General features: G+C 38.6%; 1 protein-coding gene across 8 annotated transcripts in view; it reads left to right on the forward strand.

Annotated features, from left to right (window-relative positions):
• Positions 1-22,439, forward strand: part of TNS3 (tensin 3) — a 262,648-nt gene that overhangs the window by 46,062 nt on the left and 194,147 nt on the right. For 5 of the 8 annotated variants that reach the window (XM_054817660.1, XM_054817661.1, XM_054817664.1 and 2 more), the window contains exon 2: positions 8,860-8,904. The exons of 2 other annotated variants lie outside the window; for them this stretch is intronic. In XM_054817660.1, coding sequence (XP_054673635.1) covers positions 8,860-8,904 — 45 coding nt within the window. Of the gene's footprint in view, positions 1-8,859; positions 8,905-11,492; positions 11,564-22,439 lie in introns of those variants that run through there. One more of the 8 variants, XM_054817668.1, reaches the window with a different exon arrangement.

The raw sequence follows: 22,439 nt of genomic DNA on the forward strand, positions 1-22,439 counted from the left end.
ATTTATGACCTATTACTGCAGCTTCTAGGAAACCTGGTGTTTTCAGTGACAGTTTCAATAGATTAGGGTGTTTAAGATCAAACTCTGGGGGATGGTGTATGTTTTTAGTAGTAGACTGGATTTTAAGTAATACATTTTTAGATTAGTAGATTTCAGTAAAAATACTGAGATTGTTATTAGTCTATTCGTTAAAATTCCTCTATGCTTTCTCCTGTCCAGTCCAAATACTGTATTTTTTTTGAGCTGTAATGCTAAAAATCTGCTATTCTATTTTAGCTGATCTTGCTCTTTGATTATGGCTTATTGAAAGCAAAATTGTATTTTTCAAATGCACCTGTTCTGGAAGTGCATCTTATCTGTAAGTAAAACATGACGAGTAAATATTGACAAGTCTTATATATTTTATAAGTTACGACTCTGAAAATAAGTGACTGACAATAATTCTGTAGTCGTTGTCAAAAGAGAGTTCCATGTTTTGTGCTTTTTGTGACCTTGCAGGTGTTCCTTTTCAGCAGATTCTCAGCAGTGGCCATGCTGCAGCTTGACTCCAGCTGTTCTTTATTATTTGGAGAGCTTTCCATGGTCTGCAGTATTTTTATCAATGTCAATATTCCTTTGCTTATTTCTTTCTGTCTTTTATACTGTGGTTACATAAAATATTTTGGAGCTATCCTGAAACTCCTTTGTCTGCTGTACAAAAGTGTACTTAAGTGTGTAGGCTTGAATCTTATGTTAAGATTCATCTGTCTATATTAAATTACATATATGTTTCAAGGTGCTTAATGATGGAGCAGGGGAAGAAATAGATTTAATTCTGGCTGGAAGCTTTTCTTCCATAGAATTCTTGTCTTTTGAGGCTTAAAATTTTTGCGTTTTTGATCTATTACTTTGTTTCTGTGCTGCTTCATGAGATATGCTTCATTTGCAAAGCATATAATTTTTTTTTAGTAATTCTTTTTCCTTCCCTTGGAATGTGTGGGACTTTTCTCCAAGTAGTGGCTTTCCTGAAAGCACAATGGTTTTATTGTTAGAGTTGATGAAGTGCATCATGGGATTTGTAGTTCTTTTTAAAGAAACTAATCTCTAGAGGAATTATGCCAGAAGCCAGCTAGAACTCCATCCCCCAGGAAGCACAAGAGTAGCATGCCAAAATTTTCTGGCTTTTGCTGTGAGTATTCTTTTGTCAAATACCTGCTTTCTTTGCTGTGCAAAGTTATTTTGAAGAAAACAGTAATTTTTAAAAATGCAATTTTCACTTTTTATTTCTATGTAACTGAAACACTTTCATTTTCCTGTATTTATGCATGCTGTTACTCTCAGTTATTTTGAAATTCAGATGCTCATTCTGTCCTGAAGAGATAATAGCTGTTCTTTTTGTATGTTGTGGGCATAAAGTGTATCAACAAGCTGACCTTTCCTGAAAGCTAGAGGCTAGGTCATGAGGCACCCCAGCTTTGATTATGGCCTGCAGGAAACAATGTGCTACTCCCCAAGAAAGAAATTTTGGGAGCTGGTTGGGAAAGAGGCTGTGTTCAGCTGTGACATCTGGAATCTGCAAGTACGGAGTACTTCTGGGGAAAACCAGGACTGAAATGTTGATTCATAGTCTAGTTTAAGATAGTAGTCAGTGATTGTGTGGTTAAAGAAACTGTTTGCCAGAAGGAACTGATAAATAATCAGAAGCATCTTTAAGGATTGGGTTTTTTTTAATGGCTTGCGCTCATTTGAGAATGGGAATGCACCTTGTCATCCCTAGTTTAATGAACTAACACTTCATAGAAGCACCCAATTGAGCTGGTTAGTGCCTTATCCATGTGCTTTTAAGTGAAACTGTGTTCCCTGCAGGTGTGAGATTTTACAAAAACATAATTATTCTGCTGAATGGAAGACATGGTTAGGCTGAGCTGGTACGAAATGTGAATAATGGCTTTTCTTCCTCTTAACAGATTTTTTTGATTGGGTTTTGTTTTAAAGAATGTAGTGACTAATGCTTGGAGTGCAGGACTGAAGCAAAGCAGACTTTATTGTTAAATGTTCTCCATGTCATTGACTCATGCTGATATTGTCATCTGTAACGTAGCTTGAAATGTAAATGATACACAGTAGAAGAGTTTGACACAGCCTTATTGGGATACATTTTGTGTTCTTTTTGGAGGCAATAATTGTTCCTACCTCTTGCAAAGCAACTTTAGGTTCTCAGGTGTCATCTGTGTGGTGATGCTTGTTGTTGCTTAACCAGGTGGAATTGTGCATCTTGTGCTTAGAGCAGGGCTGTGGATGTTGTTGCTGTGGGAGGGAAGGACTCTGGCTGCTGGGAGGCCCAGTGAAGTGTGCTGCTTGGGGAGGCTGGGCAGTTCTGCTAATAGGGGTGGGCAAGCTCTTAATGGGCAGAAAGCCCTCATGTTTCCTTTTAAGCTTGGAGTTTAGGAAGAACTGAGAGCTGGAGGGTTTTGTCACTCTTGAGAATCAGACCCTTGCCAGTGAGAAAATGCAGGTTCTCTTTCCTGATGGCACTTCTGAGCTTTGAGTCGTGTTCCTCTGCTTTCAGCTTCCATTCTGAGTGTCATCAATGTTATTCCGTTCCTGGGCATCCTGGAACAATTTATTTCTTGTTCAAGTCTTTCAAGGAAATGAATGCTTCTTCTACAGCTTGCTTGTAGAAGGAGCATCACCTGTATTAACATTTTTGGGTTGTTCAATTTACTTGCTTTGGCTTACCCATGTGGGTGCTGTTACAGTTATTTGTGGTTGTTCCCTAATGAATAAGTGCTCTGAAGACCTGTAGAGCTGAGAAGGGAAAAACATTTCAAAATAGAGTAGGAGTGTTGAAGGAGGCAGAATTTTTCGCTTTGTTCTACTTGAAGCGGTGAAGGAAATGAAGCATGCGTGCAGAGCAAATCAAGGTCTTCCTATGAGACATTAACTACCATTTGACAGCTCTGAGCGGTGAGCTAGCTCCACTCATTTCTTACTGACACCAAATTGGGCACCAATTTTATCTTTTTACAATGGTCATGAAATTTGCTGCATGTGCTAATAGATTTGGGAGTTTCAGTTCATGTAACTCTGTTTTACTGTATTCAGAACTGAAGTTGTCCTGCACTTTCTGAAAGAAAAGTGTTATGCTCATATGAAGACTGAGTGCAACTTCAGCGGGATATGGCTGATATAATGAAGTATTTCAGGTGTAGCTGGAGCCATTAGTTAATGAAGAAATCTAATGATTGGGAAAAGTGTGAATTCACCTGACTGAGGTTACAAGAATACAAACTGAGGATTTCACAAATTTAAGCATGTTCCCTAGAGGCACAGACAATTTCCTAGGTATCATAATTATTGCTGAGCAGCATTCAGCAAGAGAAAAGGTATTCAAGGGAGAGGCGGTCAGTGGCAAAGCAGAGGAAAAATGAAAATACTCCTGCTTAAAAGTGGTATGAAAAGGCCTAGAGAAGAAAGGAAAGAGCATTTCTGGGGTGACGTTTTCATTTTGCGTAGGTCTTTGAATATAGAGTTCCTGAAAAATGAAACAATTGAGACCTGAGTTATGTGTCATTTAACCCAGACTGTTCTGTACTTCAGGACTAAAAAGAGTGTTTCTTAATTGTGTTTTGGCTCTTTTGATTATTTGTCTTTTGCTAGGAATCAGGTTTTAATTTTTAGGGTGATGTATTTGTAATGAATAAATTAGAGGGGGGCAATGACAGATGAACTTTACGCATTCAGACTTCAGCAAGATACTCTGAAGAGTAATATATTATTTGGCTATAAGGTCTATACCAGGTGGTAAAGTACTTGAAGATGCCTTTTGTATTTCTCTTTGTTATTTGCAGTTGAATGTATTTTTAAGCTGTGCAGTTTTCTATTACTTACCCATGTTGTAGCAACAAGATTATTGATTAATCATGAATAGTTGTATACAAATTTGTTTCCTAACCAAATGACTGAAACTTTCTAAAGAGGAAAGAAAAGTATAGTAGCTCACTGAAGAAGAAAACAAACCTTTTCTTCTATTAATTCTGATGTTACATACACTGAAGTGCTTCCAAAAATGTGATATAATTTTAGAATCCAGTCCACTGAGTACATCCTTCTTTATCACTAGCTTTCGTAAGTGTAGTGAAACTGAATTACTGCTGACACTTCAAGTATGTTCATGCACAAATATATTAACCTTTCTTCCCATCTGTTACATTGTATGTTACTGTGGTGTCCGGACAGCTTATACTCCTTCTCAAAGTTACTTAGTTGCATGTCATCCCAATCTTAAAAACCCCTAGTATCTCCATTTTAGAGGTGATGCACAACTACATGGAAAAAGTTATTTGTCCATGTTTTCCTCAGAGATCTGTGGTGAGGCAGGGAGCTTTTGACATTTCCAAGATCGAAATGGCGGGCTGGTAGCTGAAATGGTTTGTGTCTTAGCTCTCTTTTATTTAATTTTGTGTATAACCTCTCTGTAAAGGAGGCTGTGGCAAACTTGTGAGCAGTAATGAAATGAGAGAACTTCAAAGCCCAAGGATGGATTTAGCAGGTGGAATTTGAAAGTAAAGCCCCTGTTCCTAGTCCATTGCTTCCTTCCTATTAACGCTGCCTGGCATAACTTGTATTGTTTCATGAGTTGTTGGAGCAAGTGATGTTGCTTGTCAGTGAGCCACTTTATTCTGTACATGGCAATTTCCCAAATTATACACTTTTCAGTGTAGTGAAGCTGATGGATATAATGTGGGTGATAACAGGATAGGTATGCTTGTAAAGTCCCAGTAGCATTGCTCCTTAATCTGGCCAGTGTTTTGATGTGGTGAGAATTGGCTGTATTAATGTTACTCTTGCAGGTCTTACCAACCCCATCAGCTACTAGGTTTTCTGTTTCTAATGCTTTTTGTGAAAAATGGGACTTTTGACACTTCTGTAGAAATGAAACTGGGCCGTTTATGCTAACACTGAGCTTCTTTAGGCTTTTTTTGGGAAGAATGTAACTTTTTTTGGCTATAGTTTAGCAGAACAAAATCTCTTTTCAGGCCCTCTCCAAACCATGATAGTTTTCATCTTGCCTAAGGGAAAAATGTAGAAGAGTTCAACGTCACAGATGCCCTTTTGACATCTAACTAAGATATTGTGTAAAATACAGTTGAGCAGTGGCAGCTCAAATGTGAATAATATCCTGGAAATACTAGAAGAACTACCTGTCATAATGCATACATTTGCTGTTCCTAATACTTTCAGCTTCTCACATTCACTTTTTCCTGTTTATAAAGGAAATTTGCTTCAAAGAATCTGTATTACAGATGATAAATATTACTTTTGCTGTTTTAACAGTTGGAAAGGACAGTCATGTCTCTGTGTGATGCAGGTGCCATTTCAAACTTAAAACTGAGGTGAATCATTTTGATGAAGTGTAGTATCATTTTTGATAGAGAATGGGGATAAAATTGTCTCTCAACAATCTGTATGTGCATGTCTGGGGATGTGAAGGGGAAGGGGGAAGAACATCATCTTTCAAAGAGGAAAGGAAGGTGTATGTATTCTGGGGAGTATCATATTAATCTAAAAGAGCTAGATGCACTCTTTGAGCTTGACTTTTTGCTCTGGGAGGGACTGAGGGGGTGTAGTGTGTGTCTGTGTGTGTGTGTTGCGGGGGTAGGTGGGGAACATTCCTGGAGGGGATTAATTTTGAGGTGACTCAAACAGACACTTTGATCCTTTCCATCTGCAGGTTGGCTTGTTTTAGCTTGTTAATATATGGATAGCAAATTCCCTCCTTCCTTTTATGTTTGGAAAATTGCTCATAGCCCACACATGGCTCTGTAATTGGGGAGAGATTGTTCATTCTTGCCTGCAGGAAGACATTTCTCTGTTGGCTGAGCTGGAGTTCCAGACTAGATAGAAGGAATGAAAGAAAAACATAGATGGGGAAGCAGGGCTACACAACTCTTAAGTTGTGATTCTTGAAGAAATGTCCAGTAATCCATCTGTGTTTGCATCCAGAACACCATCTATTCTGCAGAATGAGGGAAGTAAAATTGCTCAGTAGTGTTCTCAGCCTCCCCTGTGCCTCACTATGTAATGGAGTGGTTGCCTTTAGGACATGGATACTGCATAGAAACCTTAGTGAGTTTAGGAAAGTTTTCTTCATTGGTAATCCATAATAGTTAAATGTTCTCATGAACATCATCAGGTTTTCTTGGTTTTTTCAACTTCAGACATCTTAAATATGAGTAGGAATACAAGGGTTTGGTGATAACAAATATGCTCTGTTTCTCAACCAAACTTCTGAAAGGTTTTTAAACTTGTGTTCTGTTGCATTCATATTGCCCTGCCTCCTCTCAAGTTGCTCTTTTAAGTCAAGATTTTCCAAAAGTATCAGGATTTTCTTCACACTGGATTTTCTCAGAATTCTGCCTGGGTGCTTATCTTGCAGGTAAGATAGTCAGGTTACAGAGAGATTCAATCTCCTACATCTTCCCCCACCCCAGAAGACACTTTGGAAAGGTTTATGTGTGTGCACGTGTCGTTTGTAACTTTTCGTCTCTCTAAGGGTATATCATGCCACAAGTGAAAATTTTATTACTTGTTCAAGATAGGAAATAGCAGCACACAATAGCCAGAGTCCTGGTATAAGCTTATAGTATTTATTTAGTGGAATTTTTCCCTGTGTTGCTTATACGTTTAAATTTGAAGATTCTAGGGGCTCGCTTTGGCTTAGACTGTTGCAGTTCTCTCTGATTATTTGATGGTCTCACAGAATTTTGTTCATAAATGTGATTGACCAAGTGGTCTGGCCACATTCCAGGATGAATAATTGCAGTCTGTCTTCAGTTTTGATTAGATGCAACACTATTCCCTTATCTTTCTGCTTTTGTAGTTGGTCGCTCACTCTGGCTGCTTTGGGGTCTGAAGGAAAGAGTACAAGGACTCTTCTCACCCACCTCACAGAAGCCTTTTTAAAAGAAACTCTGGGGATGATTTAATCCCCCTAAACTCAAGGGGACTTTTTGTCACTTGCTGGTGGCTGGGCCTCTGCTAGCTGGAGTTTGTGTATTTGAGGTTGTATTTGAGTAAACCAAGTAAAGCGTGGGGTTTTTTATGTCTGACAGGTTTTGCATTTAACCTTCATAGGCGATATGGTAGTGTTTAAAAAAAGGGGGGAAAAATCAACAAATCCCACCATTTTACAGGAGCATTAAGTGGTTCCTAATAATTGAATTGCTTTCTTAACAAATGTCTCTTGAACAAAAGAAGCTGATGACTAAAGCAAGTTGCGTGACTGAAAGAAAATTAATTGTGTGATAGCTGCAAAAATGAGGTTTTTGAGAACTGTTAGATATTGGGACTTACTGTATGAAGATCTTTGGAGGTCCTTGGAGGATGATTGCATGTTGCTGTCTTTGTGGAAATATTTGCTTCTAGATTTAGATAGATCAGTTAACAGTGAAGAGGAAGTCATAGCATAGGTCATGATGTAAGTAAGCACTGCTGTAGATTATAAGCTAAGATTGTGTTGACTGTAATGCTTGGAAATTATGGCTGTTATAAAGAATGGCACGAATTGGACGAGTATAAGCTTAAATTCCAGGTAATCTGATTCTGCGAGAAATTTTCACTTAGATGACCTTGCAGGATTTCCTTTCCTTCCTGGGGCTCGTGTCACTGGAACACTGAGTTGTTTGAATCAAATCCAAATCTCAGTTCAGGGAGCCTTATGTTTGGGCAATACCACACGTAAACCAAGATGTCTATAAGCAGTCCTTTTCACGGAGGATGTTCCCGTGACCGCATTGAGTCACAGAGAGACAGTTAAACACAACCATCCTCTAAAGAGGCAGAGTAATAGATCTTAAATTTTCTGCAAAATGTCATTATGACAAGACATTTCACTTAGTCCGAAGGCATCTGTCTGTACATGCAGCACGTGCAAGCAGTAAGAACAAAAAGGGCATCTGTATGTTGTACAGGTATTATGCAATTAATATCTTGTGTATATGTGCATATTTTGCATGGAAAAGATTCATTTGTTGTACTTGAGCGTATAGACTACAGTAGTTCAGGTTACTAAATCCTTGTGTTTGGTTTGGCTTAACTTTAAAGGATTTTATCACTTGTTCTAAGAAAAAAATACTAAGCTCCACTCTTTATTTGCATGCAAAATGATATCTCTTTGTTTAAAAAGATCTGCACTGGTATTGGTGTCTTACTACCTATTCTGTCAGCAGTAATTTTTTATTTTGATTTCCGTAGTTCAAGTTGCTAAGCATAAACAAAACGTGCTGGTGACTGTGTGGGGACAGGTTGGAGTCTCATGGGTGCATGGTGAACTGTGACCTGTTAGGTTGCTCAAGGTGGTGAAAGAATAACTGAACAGTTTCTAGAAAGTGAAAAGATGGAAAATTAATTGCAGCTAGGGGAAGGTGACAACTACAGTCAGTATAGTAATAAGCTGTGCATTGAACTTAACCTGAACTGAAAACTGATTTGAACAGTTGTTTGGCAGTTTGCTTTCCTTTATCTCCCCCCTGCATTAAACTCAATGCAGAGCTAGGCTGGAAGAGCTTCAGTCCCAGTGGGATCTGAAACAGGACTGCAATGAAATAGTGCCTTGATCCTGTGGTAATAATATTGACAAGCTTTTTCAGATGCTTTTGGAAACATTTTTATTGCTCACTTAACTGTTATTTGATGTACAGAGGAGAAATGGATATACTTAGAGCACACCCATGTGGCCATGTAGGGGTTAAATCCTATTTAAAAATTGTTTTAATGGGGGGGGGGGGGAAGGTTTCTAATTGTAGTGAAGTATTTTTGGAATTTGCCCTGTCAGTTAGTAATATTTCACTAATTAAAGCAACCCTTTGTTTAAACCAGGCTGACAACAGTTCTTCTGGAGAGTTGGCTGGTGGACAAACCGAGGTATGTTCATTCTTCAGCAATTCAACCCATTTTATATGCTGATGTTTCTGAAGTAATGCTTTTAACTTGGAAGAAGGTAATCACATCTGTGAATTCCTTGTGGTTTCTCTGCTGCTGAGGGTTGCAGCCTATAAACAATTTTATTGCCTTAAAGCCTTGTGTGCAATGAAAATTAACAAATAAAACAAGCATACAGGCGCTAGGCTCTTTATGGCAGGAGGCATCAGGTTTGTTTGAATGGCAAAATTAAGGGATTATAAATTTTTGCTGAAAGAATGTTAGCAAGAGGCAGTTCTTCTCTCTTTCCTCTTGTTCCCTTTCTTTTGCGTATGCTTTTGCTTGGGAGAACAGTGCGTGTTCTGACTATGGTTTTGTCAATAAGGTTTTATGTGTTTGTGGAAAAGTGGGTTCTCATCTGGAAATTGTACGTTTGCTGGAAAGGAGAGGGAAAGGGCTACATTGTTATATAGTGTCAGGTTGAACAGCAAAAACAGACTGAAAATTTTACAGGTTTTCCTGCTCTGAAATAGATTATATGAAGAAAGTCACATAATGCTGAAAAGCCAACATACAAATCTTGAATAGCTAACTGTATGCTTGCAGGTTGCTTGGTTTTGTCAAATGGCTTGCTGCTTGTAAAGAAGCATATTTTGCCAGATCAAAGATCCTGAAAGAGTAAAACTTCTGACTGTCCTGGCATTTTGAGTGAAATCTGTTGAGTGATGAATACTTGCTGACTAATACTTTTGGCTAGACTGAGACTTGGTAGCTTTCTTTTGAACGATTACCTCTTCTTCATTAATAGACATTCAGAGATAGAACTACTGTTTTTTCAAGACCTGAGGTGTATTTTCTTTTCACAACATTTACAAAAATTCCAGCCTGCAGATCTGCCTTGTCAACAGATCTGCAAATAAACATGTCCAGGCAGTAAAGATACTTCAGAAGTTCTATTTGATTTCAGTAGCTATATTGATATGCTACATGATGTGCTCTATAATAATGAAGAACATACTGGAACATTTGGATATCAAAACCAGGATGAGCCTTTGAAATGAGCATTCTGTAGTCTGACTTGTATTTTGTTGTACATTCCCATGAAATTATTTCAGGTTTTGGCAAGTGTACCATGGGACTGTTACTTTTGTAAATTGCTGTGATCTAGAACTTTGCTTTATTTGAAGTATCTGTTCTAGGAATGTTTTGTTTTTATTCTGTGGGGCAGAGGGAGCAGTAACTGTCATGATAATGAATTAAATCCTCTAAAAGTGCAAGAAAAGAAATCCAATTTACCATAGAGTAAAAATTACAAATGCTTTAAAAGAAATTGTCACTGTTCTGAGAGAAGGGGAGAGAACAGAGTACTCTTCCAGTGTGCTAATATGAAAGTACCCTTGGTGCAGCAGACAAGAGAATGGAAACTGAAGAACACTGATGAAGTGATACTGATGGGATTGGAGAGTATTTGATAAGAAGAGTAAGGGTTTGTAGAGCTTCCTGGTTGTTAGAAGGAAGAACTTAGTTTGAAGTGGATTATTTGGGCCTTTAAAAAGGATAATGAAAGTCAAGTTCAACATATGTTTTAGTGATTTATTTTTGTTTTGTTTTGTTTACTCACTGTGATAAGACATACTGATTTTAGTACCAGGGAAATAGCTAGGATAGTTATTTGGGAATTTAAAGTAATATTATTTTGAGCTACTAGGAAGGAGCAGATCAGTTGACTTAAGTAACAGTTGCGTTTTATGTAACTGTTTTTCTCAACATAATAGTTTAACTATTTGTCCTTGGGTCAGTGAGCAAGTTAATCAGCTACAGAGCAGGCACTGTGTAATAACTTTATAAATGTCTATTGTGTTTGATTTCCATTTCCAGAAGAGCTTTAGATCTTGTAGCTGAATGTGATCCGTGTGCTTGAGCCATTTTACATTATCCTGCTTCATTCACATGGCAGAGGACAGGAATTGAAGTTCCAAGCTTCAGGCCAGTAGCAACAAACCTTTTTCTGACTGGGTGGGAGCCCACAGGGCTCCCATTTAGTAGCAACCTGTGCTAGTCAGTGACTGGAATTCATGTAATTTGTCAAGATGGCTATTTTCTTGTATTTCTACTAGAGGTTGATGTTTGAATGGGAATACCTAATCGCAAAGGTGGAGACCATTAGGACAGGCAGGCGAGGGTGTTATCCTATCTCCATGCTGTAATTGAATGACTTTGAAAATGGTTACAATAATAAGGTGGAGGTAAGGGTAACTTAATTTGAAGTTTTTGAGGTATAAGAACAGGCGGTTCAGCAGAAGTAGGTATAATTATGATTATTAGCTTGCTATAGACACATTATTTTACCATAACATGGTATGCTTTGCTGTTGAATTTTTCTTGTTCTCAGAGCTGCAGGCCAAACATCATAATGTATATGTGAACTGAACTTTATATAATTTAATACATTTACTGTGAGTTCCACTCTCAAATAAAGGCAAAGCTTGAATCTGATATGGTAAGTGCTTTCTCTTTCTGTATATCAAGTGTGCATATTGTGCTAGGCATGTCTGCCAGAGCCTGAACAGCCTGTTTTCTGTAGTACTGATTCAGGTACCAGAGTAGGAAGAGGAAGCAGGGTGAGGATCAGAAGAGGAGCCTTATTTTGCTGTTTGCCACAGTGAGTGATGTATTTGTTGTCATCAGGCTAACCTTGATTCCTCCTTAGCCTTTTTTGAATAGTTGTGCATCATGAAAGTGATGTTGTATTATTGTCCTGGTTTCAGCAGGGATAGAGTTAGTTTTCTCCCTAGCAGCTGGTGTAGTGCTGTGTTTTGGATTTAGGCCGAGAATAATGTTGATAACACGCTAATATTTTGGTTGTTGCTAAGCAGTCAAGGACTTTTCAACTTCTCATATGATGTCATGCTCAGTATATAACTGAGGGAATGGGCCAGGAGGCAGGGCAGCATTGGCTTCAGGTGGTGAGAAGTTATGCTGTGCATCACTTGTCTTGAATATTCTTTTATCTTTATTATTATTATTATTGTCATTCTTATTCTCTTCCCTTTCTGTCCTATTAAATTGTCTTTATCTAAACCCATGAGTTTTCTCTTTTTTTTTCTTTTTTTTCTTTTCAATTCTCTTCCCCCATCCCACTGAAGGGGTAAACTGAGCGAGTGGCTGTGTTCTTAGTTGCTGGCTGGGGTTAAACCACGACAAGTATGAATCATAGTTTTAACCAGGAAGTTTTGCCACTGTTCCTTGGGCTTTTTCTTTTTTTTTTCTTTTTCTGTGTGGGGCTCATGTTCTTCAGTAAAAATACAAACCAACCTAGTACTAGCCTTTGTGCTCTCAAAATTTCCTCTAATTTGCCTGTTAGGGCTTAGGTGAGCACAGACTCTGTACAATACCGTCTGTGGTTAGTAGCAGGAAGGTAATGTGATTGAGATTTTCTGATTTAGTATACTGTTACCACATGATAAACACGTTGAGAGATGTGTTCAGAGTGGTTGGTACAACTAATCTTGTAATATCAGAGGAAAATAAATAGAAGGTATGCAAAATCTACAGTTGCAAGTAGAGTGTTTTTCATCAGCTTGTGTTCCCATAAACTTATCTGACAAGACCACAGAGGAACACCAGGAAAAATACAAAATCAATGGCTAACCACAAGTTGTCTGCTGTCCAATTAAAGTAGTGAAATTACATCCTGGTGCAGGATTGTTGAGTAAACATTTCTGATTTTTGGAGTGGCACTTACATTATCTTATAAAACCATTTTTGTAGAAGTCTCTGTAATATTAGTTTGGTTCTGTTTCCTGAAAATGGTTGATTTAACTTGATGGAGAAAAAAATGGCAAAGCTTTAGTAAAATAGCTACCAAAGGTGAAACTAGATGTTATGAAAGAAAAGAAGTTTTACCCAGAAGTGCACAACGAAGATTTTTATGTTCTACTTTGGCTTCTCCCTAACTTCTTAAATTGCTGAATAGAAAATTTTCTAAGTCAAAAATTTGGGGTCCTCAGGTTTAGTGAAGTGCAGAAAAGGTGCCTATTTTAAGTTGTTCTATAAAAAACATTGGTTTAGATTACTGATCGTGTCACCCAAATTTGGGAATAAAAGAAAACTCCTTAACACCAATTTAGCATTAAGTAGCAGGCATTTCCTTTTATTGCAGCTCTGGGTGTCAGGAGGATAGTTCCTCAAGTCAGGCACCCCTAATGCTGGTTCTCTTGTCATATTTATACACAAATGTTACAAAGATTACAAAGTAGTACACTCCCCATTACAATGATTGGTTCATATTTCTTCACCTAGCATGCAAACTAGAACACATGCTCAGTTCCTTTCTCCACCTCTATCTTTTGAGTAGGTGGTATAATTTGGGTAGGGGGCTTATGGGTCGGTGGTCGTGGGGACCCTGGCCCAAATTACCTCTCCCCTAGTTTCTCAATACTTCGGTGTTGGTAATTGTTCGCTATATGCCTCAGGAAGATAAGGATGCTGCTGGAGGCAATTAGTGTCCTCCCTTTCTGAAAAGTACGTACATAAGGACCTTGAAGTGTCTTGTAGCTCCTCCTTTTTATCATGTGTAGCAGGTGCTCATTCTAAGAATCGTTAGCCTTCTACCTAAAGTAATAATGAATAGTTTCTTATCACATATAGTACAAGTAGGCCTTCGTTACAGGCCTATCTTTTTGGCTACAATTGGAACTGTCTTAACTATATGAAGTAAGATAACTTTATAAAATGAGGAAATAATTAAGGACATAATTCCAGTCATACAGTCATACACATACACACAGAGTGCTGTTTTCTGTGTGACTTACTGTCATTAGTGCAGATGATAAGCTGTATGGGATTGTGTGTTTAATTAGAGCTGTTTATATACTGAACCAGGAGTGTTAGGAATACCATTGCTTCTGGCCTAGGGGAATAGATTGAAATATGTACTTTGGGGTGGGGAGCATAGGTGTTGAGTGAAGATGTTCTGGCAACAGATGCTGGTCTGCACTCCATTCCCTGCTTAGTGTAACCCCAGCCTTTCAAAGTACAATGGCCATGTAGACTTCATGCAGTCATTAATACTACCTGTGTTGTAGGTCCCAAGGGCCACACTGATAGCCTGGGTTGAAATAAAGTAGTTAAATAAGGATGTGTGTGGGGAGAGGAGGAAACTAAACTGAGGTTGCCATTTTTCCATCCTACTGAATCACCTTTAATGAGATTTTCCTGCAGACTTGGGAAGCAGGTTATTTTCAACTTCCTGAAGATGTAACATAGTGATGTTACAGAAGACTGATACACTTCCAGATATATGCACTTTCAGTGTGTATGCTTCCTTAGCACAGCAGCTGCTAAATGCACATGTATATGAAGTGTGCAACTATCAGCTTGCTTACCTCCATATTTCTAGCCTGGAATGCTGACTTTCTCTGGAGGATGGGGACGGGGGGAAAATTTCTCTGAAAGGTAGCAGTGCTGACAATAAAATACCTGCATGAACTTAAAGTGCCAAATTCAGTATGTATTGGTGTAGCACACCTGCCCCAAGCAGGATTGTGAGGGTAGGAGGGAAAGCTAAAGCTGTGTAGCAAAATTAGCCTATATGAAATTGCTAAAATTATTTGCTGCATTAGTATTAATAATATTTCTTCCATTTCTTGGTGACTGATTTACTGACAGGCATCTACATCCCTCTCAGCTGTTTTCCTGGTCAGTGTTCTGGCACACAGCTGCTGCCATCTGTCCTTGTTCTAGCCTGGGTCTGACCTCTTCTTTTGCTTCTGCTCTCCCTTTCTCCACTTGCTTTGCAGATTTGGTAACTTGCCTGGTTGTTTTTTTGGTGGGGTGGTTTTTTGGGGGGAGTGGAGGAGTTTGGGGGCTAGGGGTTGTTTTGTTTTTTAATATCTGGTTCTTATCACATCAGAAATTACTGTGAGACATAGTTCTTGGTAGCTCTTTGGTATTTGGCCTTCTAACTAACTGCATCAAGTCATAGGAGGATTAGGTTGTGCATTGCCACAGTCCTTTGTGCATTTGCTGGGGATTATCAAGACAGAGGGAGAAAATATGCATAGAAGTGTGTTCTTTGCTTGATGTTTTTGTGTACCTGCAAGAATTCATCTGCAGTGGGAAGAGATTTGATTAGTGATTCCAGGTGAAGATGATTTAAAAAAAGTCAGCATTTCAAGGGTAGATACCTGATGACTTTGAATTTTTGTTTTTGTTATGCCCTTCACCATTTGTTTTTTTGTGAACTGAAGATAACCCAGGTATATTCAGAAATAGTGTTTTTTTCCAATGTTATTTAAAGACGTGAATTCTAGTCTTCAAATGTCTAGCTCTGAATATGTGGGAGTTCCAATCTTCATGTAATGAAAGCAGTGTTGTAGCCTCAGAGATGTCAAGGCCAGTTCATTGAACAAAAAAAAAGAAAATAAAAGAAATTGACAAGCACTGAGCTTTCATGATGTACGTAGGCCTTTGCTGCTTTCAGGCATTTCCTTTGTACAGTATTTTCCCACACAGAACAAAGTGTTGGTTTGCTAATGAGATGAGGATGAAAAAGATGTTTTCCAGTGTTTGGAGTAACAATTGTCTTAATGGTCTTTCTATCTGTCTCCTAACTGATTTTCCACTAATACGGATTCATGTGCAGTGGAGAAATGAAGGTGTTGAAACAAAAATGCAAAGAACTGATGAAATGGAAAAATGTGAGCGTTGCTGCTATTTTACATTATGAGTGAGGAGCGACCACAGGCCCCTCTGTTTATCCCTGCTGGGAGGAGTGGAGATGACCAACTGCGCTCTAGAGGCAACTGATTCCTAGGGATATTTGGATCAAGAAGAGCAGTGAGGATTTGACTGGGGAAAGGGAGCCTTCTTGCCTTTCTCCAGCAGGTGTGCTGCTGCTCTGCCTGCATCCTGCTGGAAGAAGTGCCGGGCTGCTAATGAACATTCATTCAGACCCCCTTGGGTGCTGCTCTAGATAGACCTGGACCTGTTGCTTTCTGGACTGAAATCTCAGCCAGATCATGAGGGGAAGGACTTGAAACTGTCTGGGAAAACAGCAAATATTAAAAAGTTTCTGTATATTGTTTAAAGTTTGAGGTGGCAACCTCAAACTTTAAAGTAGTGAGAGAGATTTATTTGATGATCAGTCTTTTCCAAACACTTTACTCTCTTATATTGCCTCTGCATCCTGTGGAAACCATCTTTCAAAGAAAGCTGATAGCGCTTTATCTCCAGAATTTAAAACTTCAAGAAGAGCATATGCAATTCATGATCTAGATGAAGGACCTCCTCCAAGGTGAACTGTCTACAAATGTAAATGTATGTGGCATGACAGAGTAATACATGAGGCATAGGCCCTCTCTCTTGACAGAGAGCAGTGAATTTGCTGTTACATTCTCATGGCTCCCTCTGCGCGGGTCACTTGGTAGGGGACTGACGCTATGGCAGACTAGGTTTGTGCTGCTGCTTCTATATGGCATCTTGTGCTGCCTTGTGTAGTCTGGCTTTTAACTTTTTAGTTCAGAGCTGTAAGTGACAGAGCTAAGGTGAAAAGCTTTGTGTGTGAGAGCCACTACAATTTTCCTTTCAGCTCATGACCAATGTGTTTTTTCTGGCAACTGGAATCGGAAGCAGGTATCCTGGAAATGTAGATCTAGAGACCCAAGTGCTAGGCTGTGCAAGTTGAACAGGCTGTGGACCAAATCTATCCTTTTCTTTTCAATTGTTAACTTGAAACTTTGAAACATTATGTATCAGGTCCCAGCATGCAAAAAAGCATATAGTGGAATGAGAGCATGTCCAGAAAGGGATGACCAAAATGGTCAAGGGGATGGAACATCTGCTTTTTGGGAGGAGACCGAAAAGACTGGGACTCTTCATTTTGGAGAACAGAAAGTTTAGGGGGAATATGGTCAAGGTTTTTTACAAAACCAAAGGTGGTGAGTAGGTTGAACTAGGCAGAACTAGTCATGCGGTCTCATAGTGCAGAAACTAACAAGTGTCAGAACTGATGGGAGTTTACTTTAAAATGAACAAATGAAGGTACTTTAAACAAGGGGAACTATGACCTTCTGGAACTCGCTGCCACAGGTGGTTGTGGGGCAGTCAGTACCAGCATGTTCAAAGCAGAGTTTGACAAAATTAGTAGAAAGCAAGTCTGTTAACAGATGTTAAGAGGATGGGTCAGGGATGGACCTTCCAGAATCCCTGGTACAGCAGGAGCATGGAGGGAGCTGGACACTAAAGGGGCAGGGCCGGCTTGCTCTGTTTGAATAGTGTTTCCTTTTGATGCAGTACTGAAGTGCTTGGGAGGGTGATAGATGTGCTGACCCCAGTAAAGCATACCTTATGTTTTGAGCTGTATTTTCTACAATTGGCTGTTGATGTACTGAGTAAACTTTGAATGTAGGTGCTTTGCACATCCCTAACCTATTTCTTTAAATCTATGTAAGTCCTTTAAGGTGATTTGGACAGAAACTTCTTTTTTAGTTTTGTTTTGGAAAAGTGTATAGCTTTGAAACCCTGGTACCTAGGCAGAGTTTCTTATTAAAACAATGAAGACCCCTGATTTCTTTTGTCTGGGAAACTACAAAAGCTGCTTAAAATTATAGCACCAAATATTTTAAAATTCTTTTTCTGTCATTTTCTATTATTCTCTGGCCCCTTATGCTCACACAGTACGTCAATTTTGTACTACCAAATCATAGGATTTTTTCCCCCCTTGACATGAACTTTACTCAGCTGGTTCAATGGGGCTTTTTTTTCCTCACCATCTCCATGTGCCCTCACTTGAGTCACAAGTCAGGAGCAGACTCCACTGGGAGGGATATGCCAGCTCAGGCTGCACGATCCTGAGTCAAATGTCTTTTCTCTAGCTTGGGCTGCTTGTCTGTCTTTCTGTGAAATGTCTTGAATGAATGGGGAGTATATGGGGGGTTTAACAAATACTTTCTTGTCTTGACAATTCCTCTGAAGTTATTTGGTAATAGTAAATGATAGCAATAGTAGTATAACTAGTTATTTCTGTACATTTTAGTGTGTATGTAAGTATATGTGTGTGTGCTATGTCTGTCACTGTAGAAATAATCTCTGAATGTGAGTGAAACAGCCAGAAATGCCTTATTTCAGTCTGTGTAAAATTCCTTTGGTGTTTTTCATATTTTTTTTTTTTTGGCCACTGTCCCGTATTCTTGTCATGTAGCATGGGCTCTTCAGAATGTATATGTTCACTGTTAGTAGTTGTGCATGTACTTAAATGTGTGTGATATGTTCAGTTAATGTAATTCAGCTGAAATACTGTGCTACTTTTGAAGCAATAGTATGTTTTCCAAGAAATTATTCTCATGTGGAAGAGCTGCAGAGAATCTCATGTGTTATGGTGTTTGCTATTTCTGGAAGATTCTTCATTGTACATTCGTCTTGTCCTTGTGTGAGTGAGACTTTTGACATAATCACTTTTTATAGTTACCAAAAAGTTGTGGTCAGCCCTGTTATTCTAAAAGCCATTTTAGAGGCTGGATAGATTAGTATCCTATTACTTGGCCTGTATGCATGGTAGGCACTCTTAAATATTTTTCTGGAAATGAAACCTGCAGCAAATGTGAAACACTGGTTCAGGAATAGGAAAGTTAAAAATGCTATTTACTTTAGGGAGGGAAGAGAGACGCTCTAAACTATTTTCTGTGATTAATAATACCAGCTGTTGTATTTTGGGCAGTCCTGTCTCGTCACTATTCTCTTCAGGAATGCTAGTTATGGGGACCTCTGGGTAACCTGATGGAATTTTATTCTTTGACTTCTCCATGGGAGCTTTAAGTAACTGTGCAGAAATCATGGCACTTTTGCTGTGCAGACCTCTTGTAAGAGATGGGAGCAGAGGAAGTAGAGATGTGACAGAAGTAATGACGAATAACCTTAACAGAAAGGGCTGAAAGGGTTGAGTTGTCTGGCATTCCCCATAGCTGGCTGTGGTGTTTTTTTCCTTAGTAGTGTGATTTATTTTTGGAGCAATCTTACAGAAATAGAAGTATGGTTTAGTTTTGCAAAGTTTTTTAAGTGGGGCTCAGTCTTTTCATGAAGACTGCGTTCAGTCATCCCTTACTTGAACTTTTTTGGCATTTCCCTAGCCCATAAAAAGGTGGTGAAATACCCATTCTGCTAATACACGGCTACACCCCCACCGTATTTAAAATAAGAGTCATAAGCATTATATCAGCCAGTGATTTTAAAGCTACCTTGGAGAAGAATGCACAAAGAGTGTCCCAGGAAATTGCAGTATTGGTTGTTAAGTGGTTTAGAGAGAGATAGGGAAAAGGGATCATATTTGCATGACCATGGACAGGAAGTGAACAAAACACATAAAGCAAATATATGACTTGCTTCTCTGGTGAGAGGGCTTTTATGGGCCAAGTAAAATTGAGTAGAGTCTGACATAGGGAAAGTTTATAGGGCTTTGCATGTATGTTTATAATTTTCTCTTAGCTGAAGTATATGGCATGGATTATTACAAGTTTTGGAGATAGAGAAATAACGTACAAACAGTTTTTTGGCTCTTTTTCTTTTTCACCACATAGAGTAACATCTGGAATTAATGATTTAATTTTAAAAGTCTAATTATTTTTGTTGAGACTTGTATTTCCTCATAAGTATAATTTAGTCACTGCCTGGATGACATTGGAGAGAACCAATTCTGTAGGAGTAATAAATAATCAGCTAAGTTTGATTACTCTTTCTTTTTATTGAGCACATATGTATGTGACTACACACTTTTCTTGAAGATTATTTAAACAGGTTTAATTTTACAATGTTTGCTTGATTTTTTGATAAAAGATCTAAGCCCTGTGACTATCTTTTTAAAGAATGAACCATTATCACAGTTGCAGTTTACATATTGGAAACATGGAGTTGAAATAAAAAAAATATTGCTTGGTTCTGGTCTTTGTTGAATGATTAACTGTTATGATGTAGTATGGTATTTGGGAATAATATTGTGAATGCCTTTTCTGTAGGTGTAATGAACCAGTATTAAGTCTCTACCAAGGAGGAATTGCTGTATCAGTATTGCCAAAACCCAAGTTGTGTATCTTGAGTGCTTTAGTCTGTATTGGCTTAATTGAAATCTGGAGAATGGTGGGGGTTTTTTGTGTAAATTGGTTTTCTCTTCTCAAAAGTCTTTGACAGAGTTGCTGTGAATTTTTTTATCTGATTATGATCAGCATGTTGCTACATAATGAAAATGCTCAGTGATGAGGAGTATTTGAAATTCATCATAGCTGAGGATGTCCATGTAAATCTTTACACAGTCTGCTGTGTTACATTGCAAGTCTGGGATAAACTTTCAGCTTCATTAGATTTCTGTGTGCCATAGAGAGCGGAGCATGGCCAAAAATATTTCCTTGTGTGGTAAACAAAAAAGAATTTCATAATGCTAGCAATTGAGACCAGACATAATTACAACCTCTTCCTCAGGCAAAAACTCAGTCTTTAACCTGTGGTTCTGCACTGTTCTCTTCCAGTTTTCACTCCTGACGATTATACACAGTTTAGATTCCACTCTTGAGCCTTATGAAAGTAGCATTGCTTGCTGCCTGCCATGGTTGCTTTCCTTCTTTTTCTTTCTCTGTCTCTCCTTGGCATCTTCCTTAGTGGAGAATCACAAAGGCTGTACCAGGTGACAACAAAGAAACCTTGATCCAGGCTCCTCTAGGTTTCATGGTAGATTATGTAGAGTTCTTGTATAAATGGCTGTGAGTACTCCTAAATGAACTGTTGAACTGAATTGTGTGGAGAGCCTATAGTGGAATGTACTTAAAATTAACAATAGGGAACAAAAAAATGTACATTTTTTTCTTAAATTCAGATGCAAAGGCTGCATTACAGAATATTTCCAAAATGCCACAGAGGAAAATTACTTTAATTGGTCAACTAGTCAGTCTGTCCATTTCATTTGTAATGTAAACATCAAATGAAGTCAAGACTTACTTCCACTAAGTTAAACAGTGAGTTCTTGTGACAGTTGTCTTTGGAACACCACAAACATTGAAGAGCTTGTGAAGAAGTGTTTGGGAGGTAGGAAATAGAAAAGCAGGCCTAGAAACAGAATAAACTTTATGTGAAGTTTATCCATGAATTTCTTCAAAACTGCAAGCTCTGCAAAACTACCCTTTTCAAAGAGTTGCAGACATGTCCTGTAAACTTGACCCAGAAGCAGAATTCTTCAGGGAAGAAGAGTAGATAAAATCTAAAATAAGAATTCTGGGTTTTATCTATATATCTACAAAGCTGAGAAACTGTAGCAACTGGTGTAGATGATGACATTGCTGAATTTTTTACATAGAAGAGGCTGTGGAGATGAGGGATTCTCAGCTCTTTGGGCACGATGCCTGGACCCATTATGGTGCAGAACCTCCTCACATCAGATTAGTGAAGTTACCTGGATGTAATGACACTTTTCCTTCCTCTTAGACCTCCGTTTCTTCAAAAACATCTCCCATATTTTCAAACGCGAAACAACCAATCATGACAGATATTTTTTGAAAATAATAAATTTAATCTGTTTGTAATCCCGTATGTTCCTACATAATGTTGAAGTTCAGCTGTTCTTTTTCTTTATGGTTTACTTTTAATATGAATCATAATTCTGACAACATCTTTTGATTTAACCTGAAGTAACGTGGTGGAAGTGACAGCAGTAGGGGATACAGGGGAATCTGTGACTTCGGCTTCTGATCAAAGTGTCTAATAAAGCATTGTAATTACAATTCAAATTTATTTCTCAAGTGTTTCATCCACTGCTTCAGCCTTTCAAGGATGTGGGCTATTCTACTATTTCTCTCACTAATTTCTGTTGATTAATACACTTCACTGGTAGAAAGATTTTTCCTGAGAGTCCAACCTGAGTTTTATTCCTTCAGGCTAAGTAATTTCTGCCATGGTGTTTATGGAAGTATGTTAATTATCTTGGCTTTATACTGTGAGCAAGATCAACAATGTTTCCTGAAGCTGTTCCCAAGATCAGGCTGACTGTGTGTGGCCTCTGAGCACCCAGGCCTGCTGAGGGTGGTCAGTTGCTATCATTGGTGTTCCTCAGGGCTCCTCTGCCATTTCGGGTAGCCCCATATGGAGGCAGTACTTGGAAGGTGATATTGATTTTTACGGCTGTTCTTGTGCCTGCCAAGCAGCTGTTTTGTAGATGTTTTTGGAGATGGTAAACATTTTGTCTAGAGCCATATGTTGAATTGCTCAAAGCACGAAGAAATCCTATGTTACTGCATTGCCATAGACTTGTGCGTTGCACCATGCTGGGAAACTTTCTCATAAGATGCATTGAGTGGAAGCCTGGTTCTGCGGTGGCCTGGCAGCATGTGGAGGGACAGCTTTCTGCTTCTAGACACTTGTGATGCTAAAACTCAGTGCAGGTGTTGAAGCATTGAATGCAAGCCCATTTGCAGTACTGAATTTAAGGACACAAAGGTGCAAATGTGAAATGAAAATGAGGAATGTGAGAATCATTTGGGAATTTTCATTGTCTGGCAAAA

This window comes from Grus americana, chromosome 2 (assembly GCF_028858705.1).
Source record: "Grus americana isolate bGruAme1 chromosome 2, bGruAme1.mat, whole genome shotgun sequence".
NCBI lineage: Eukaryota > Metazoa > Chordata > Aves > Gruiformes > Gruidae > Grus > Grus americana.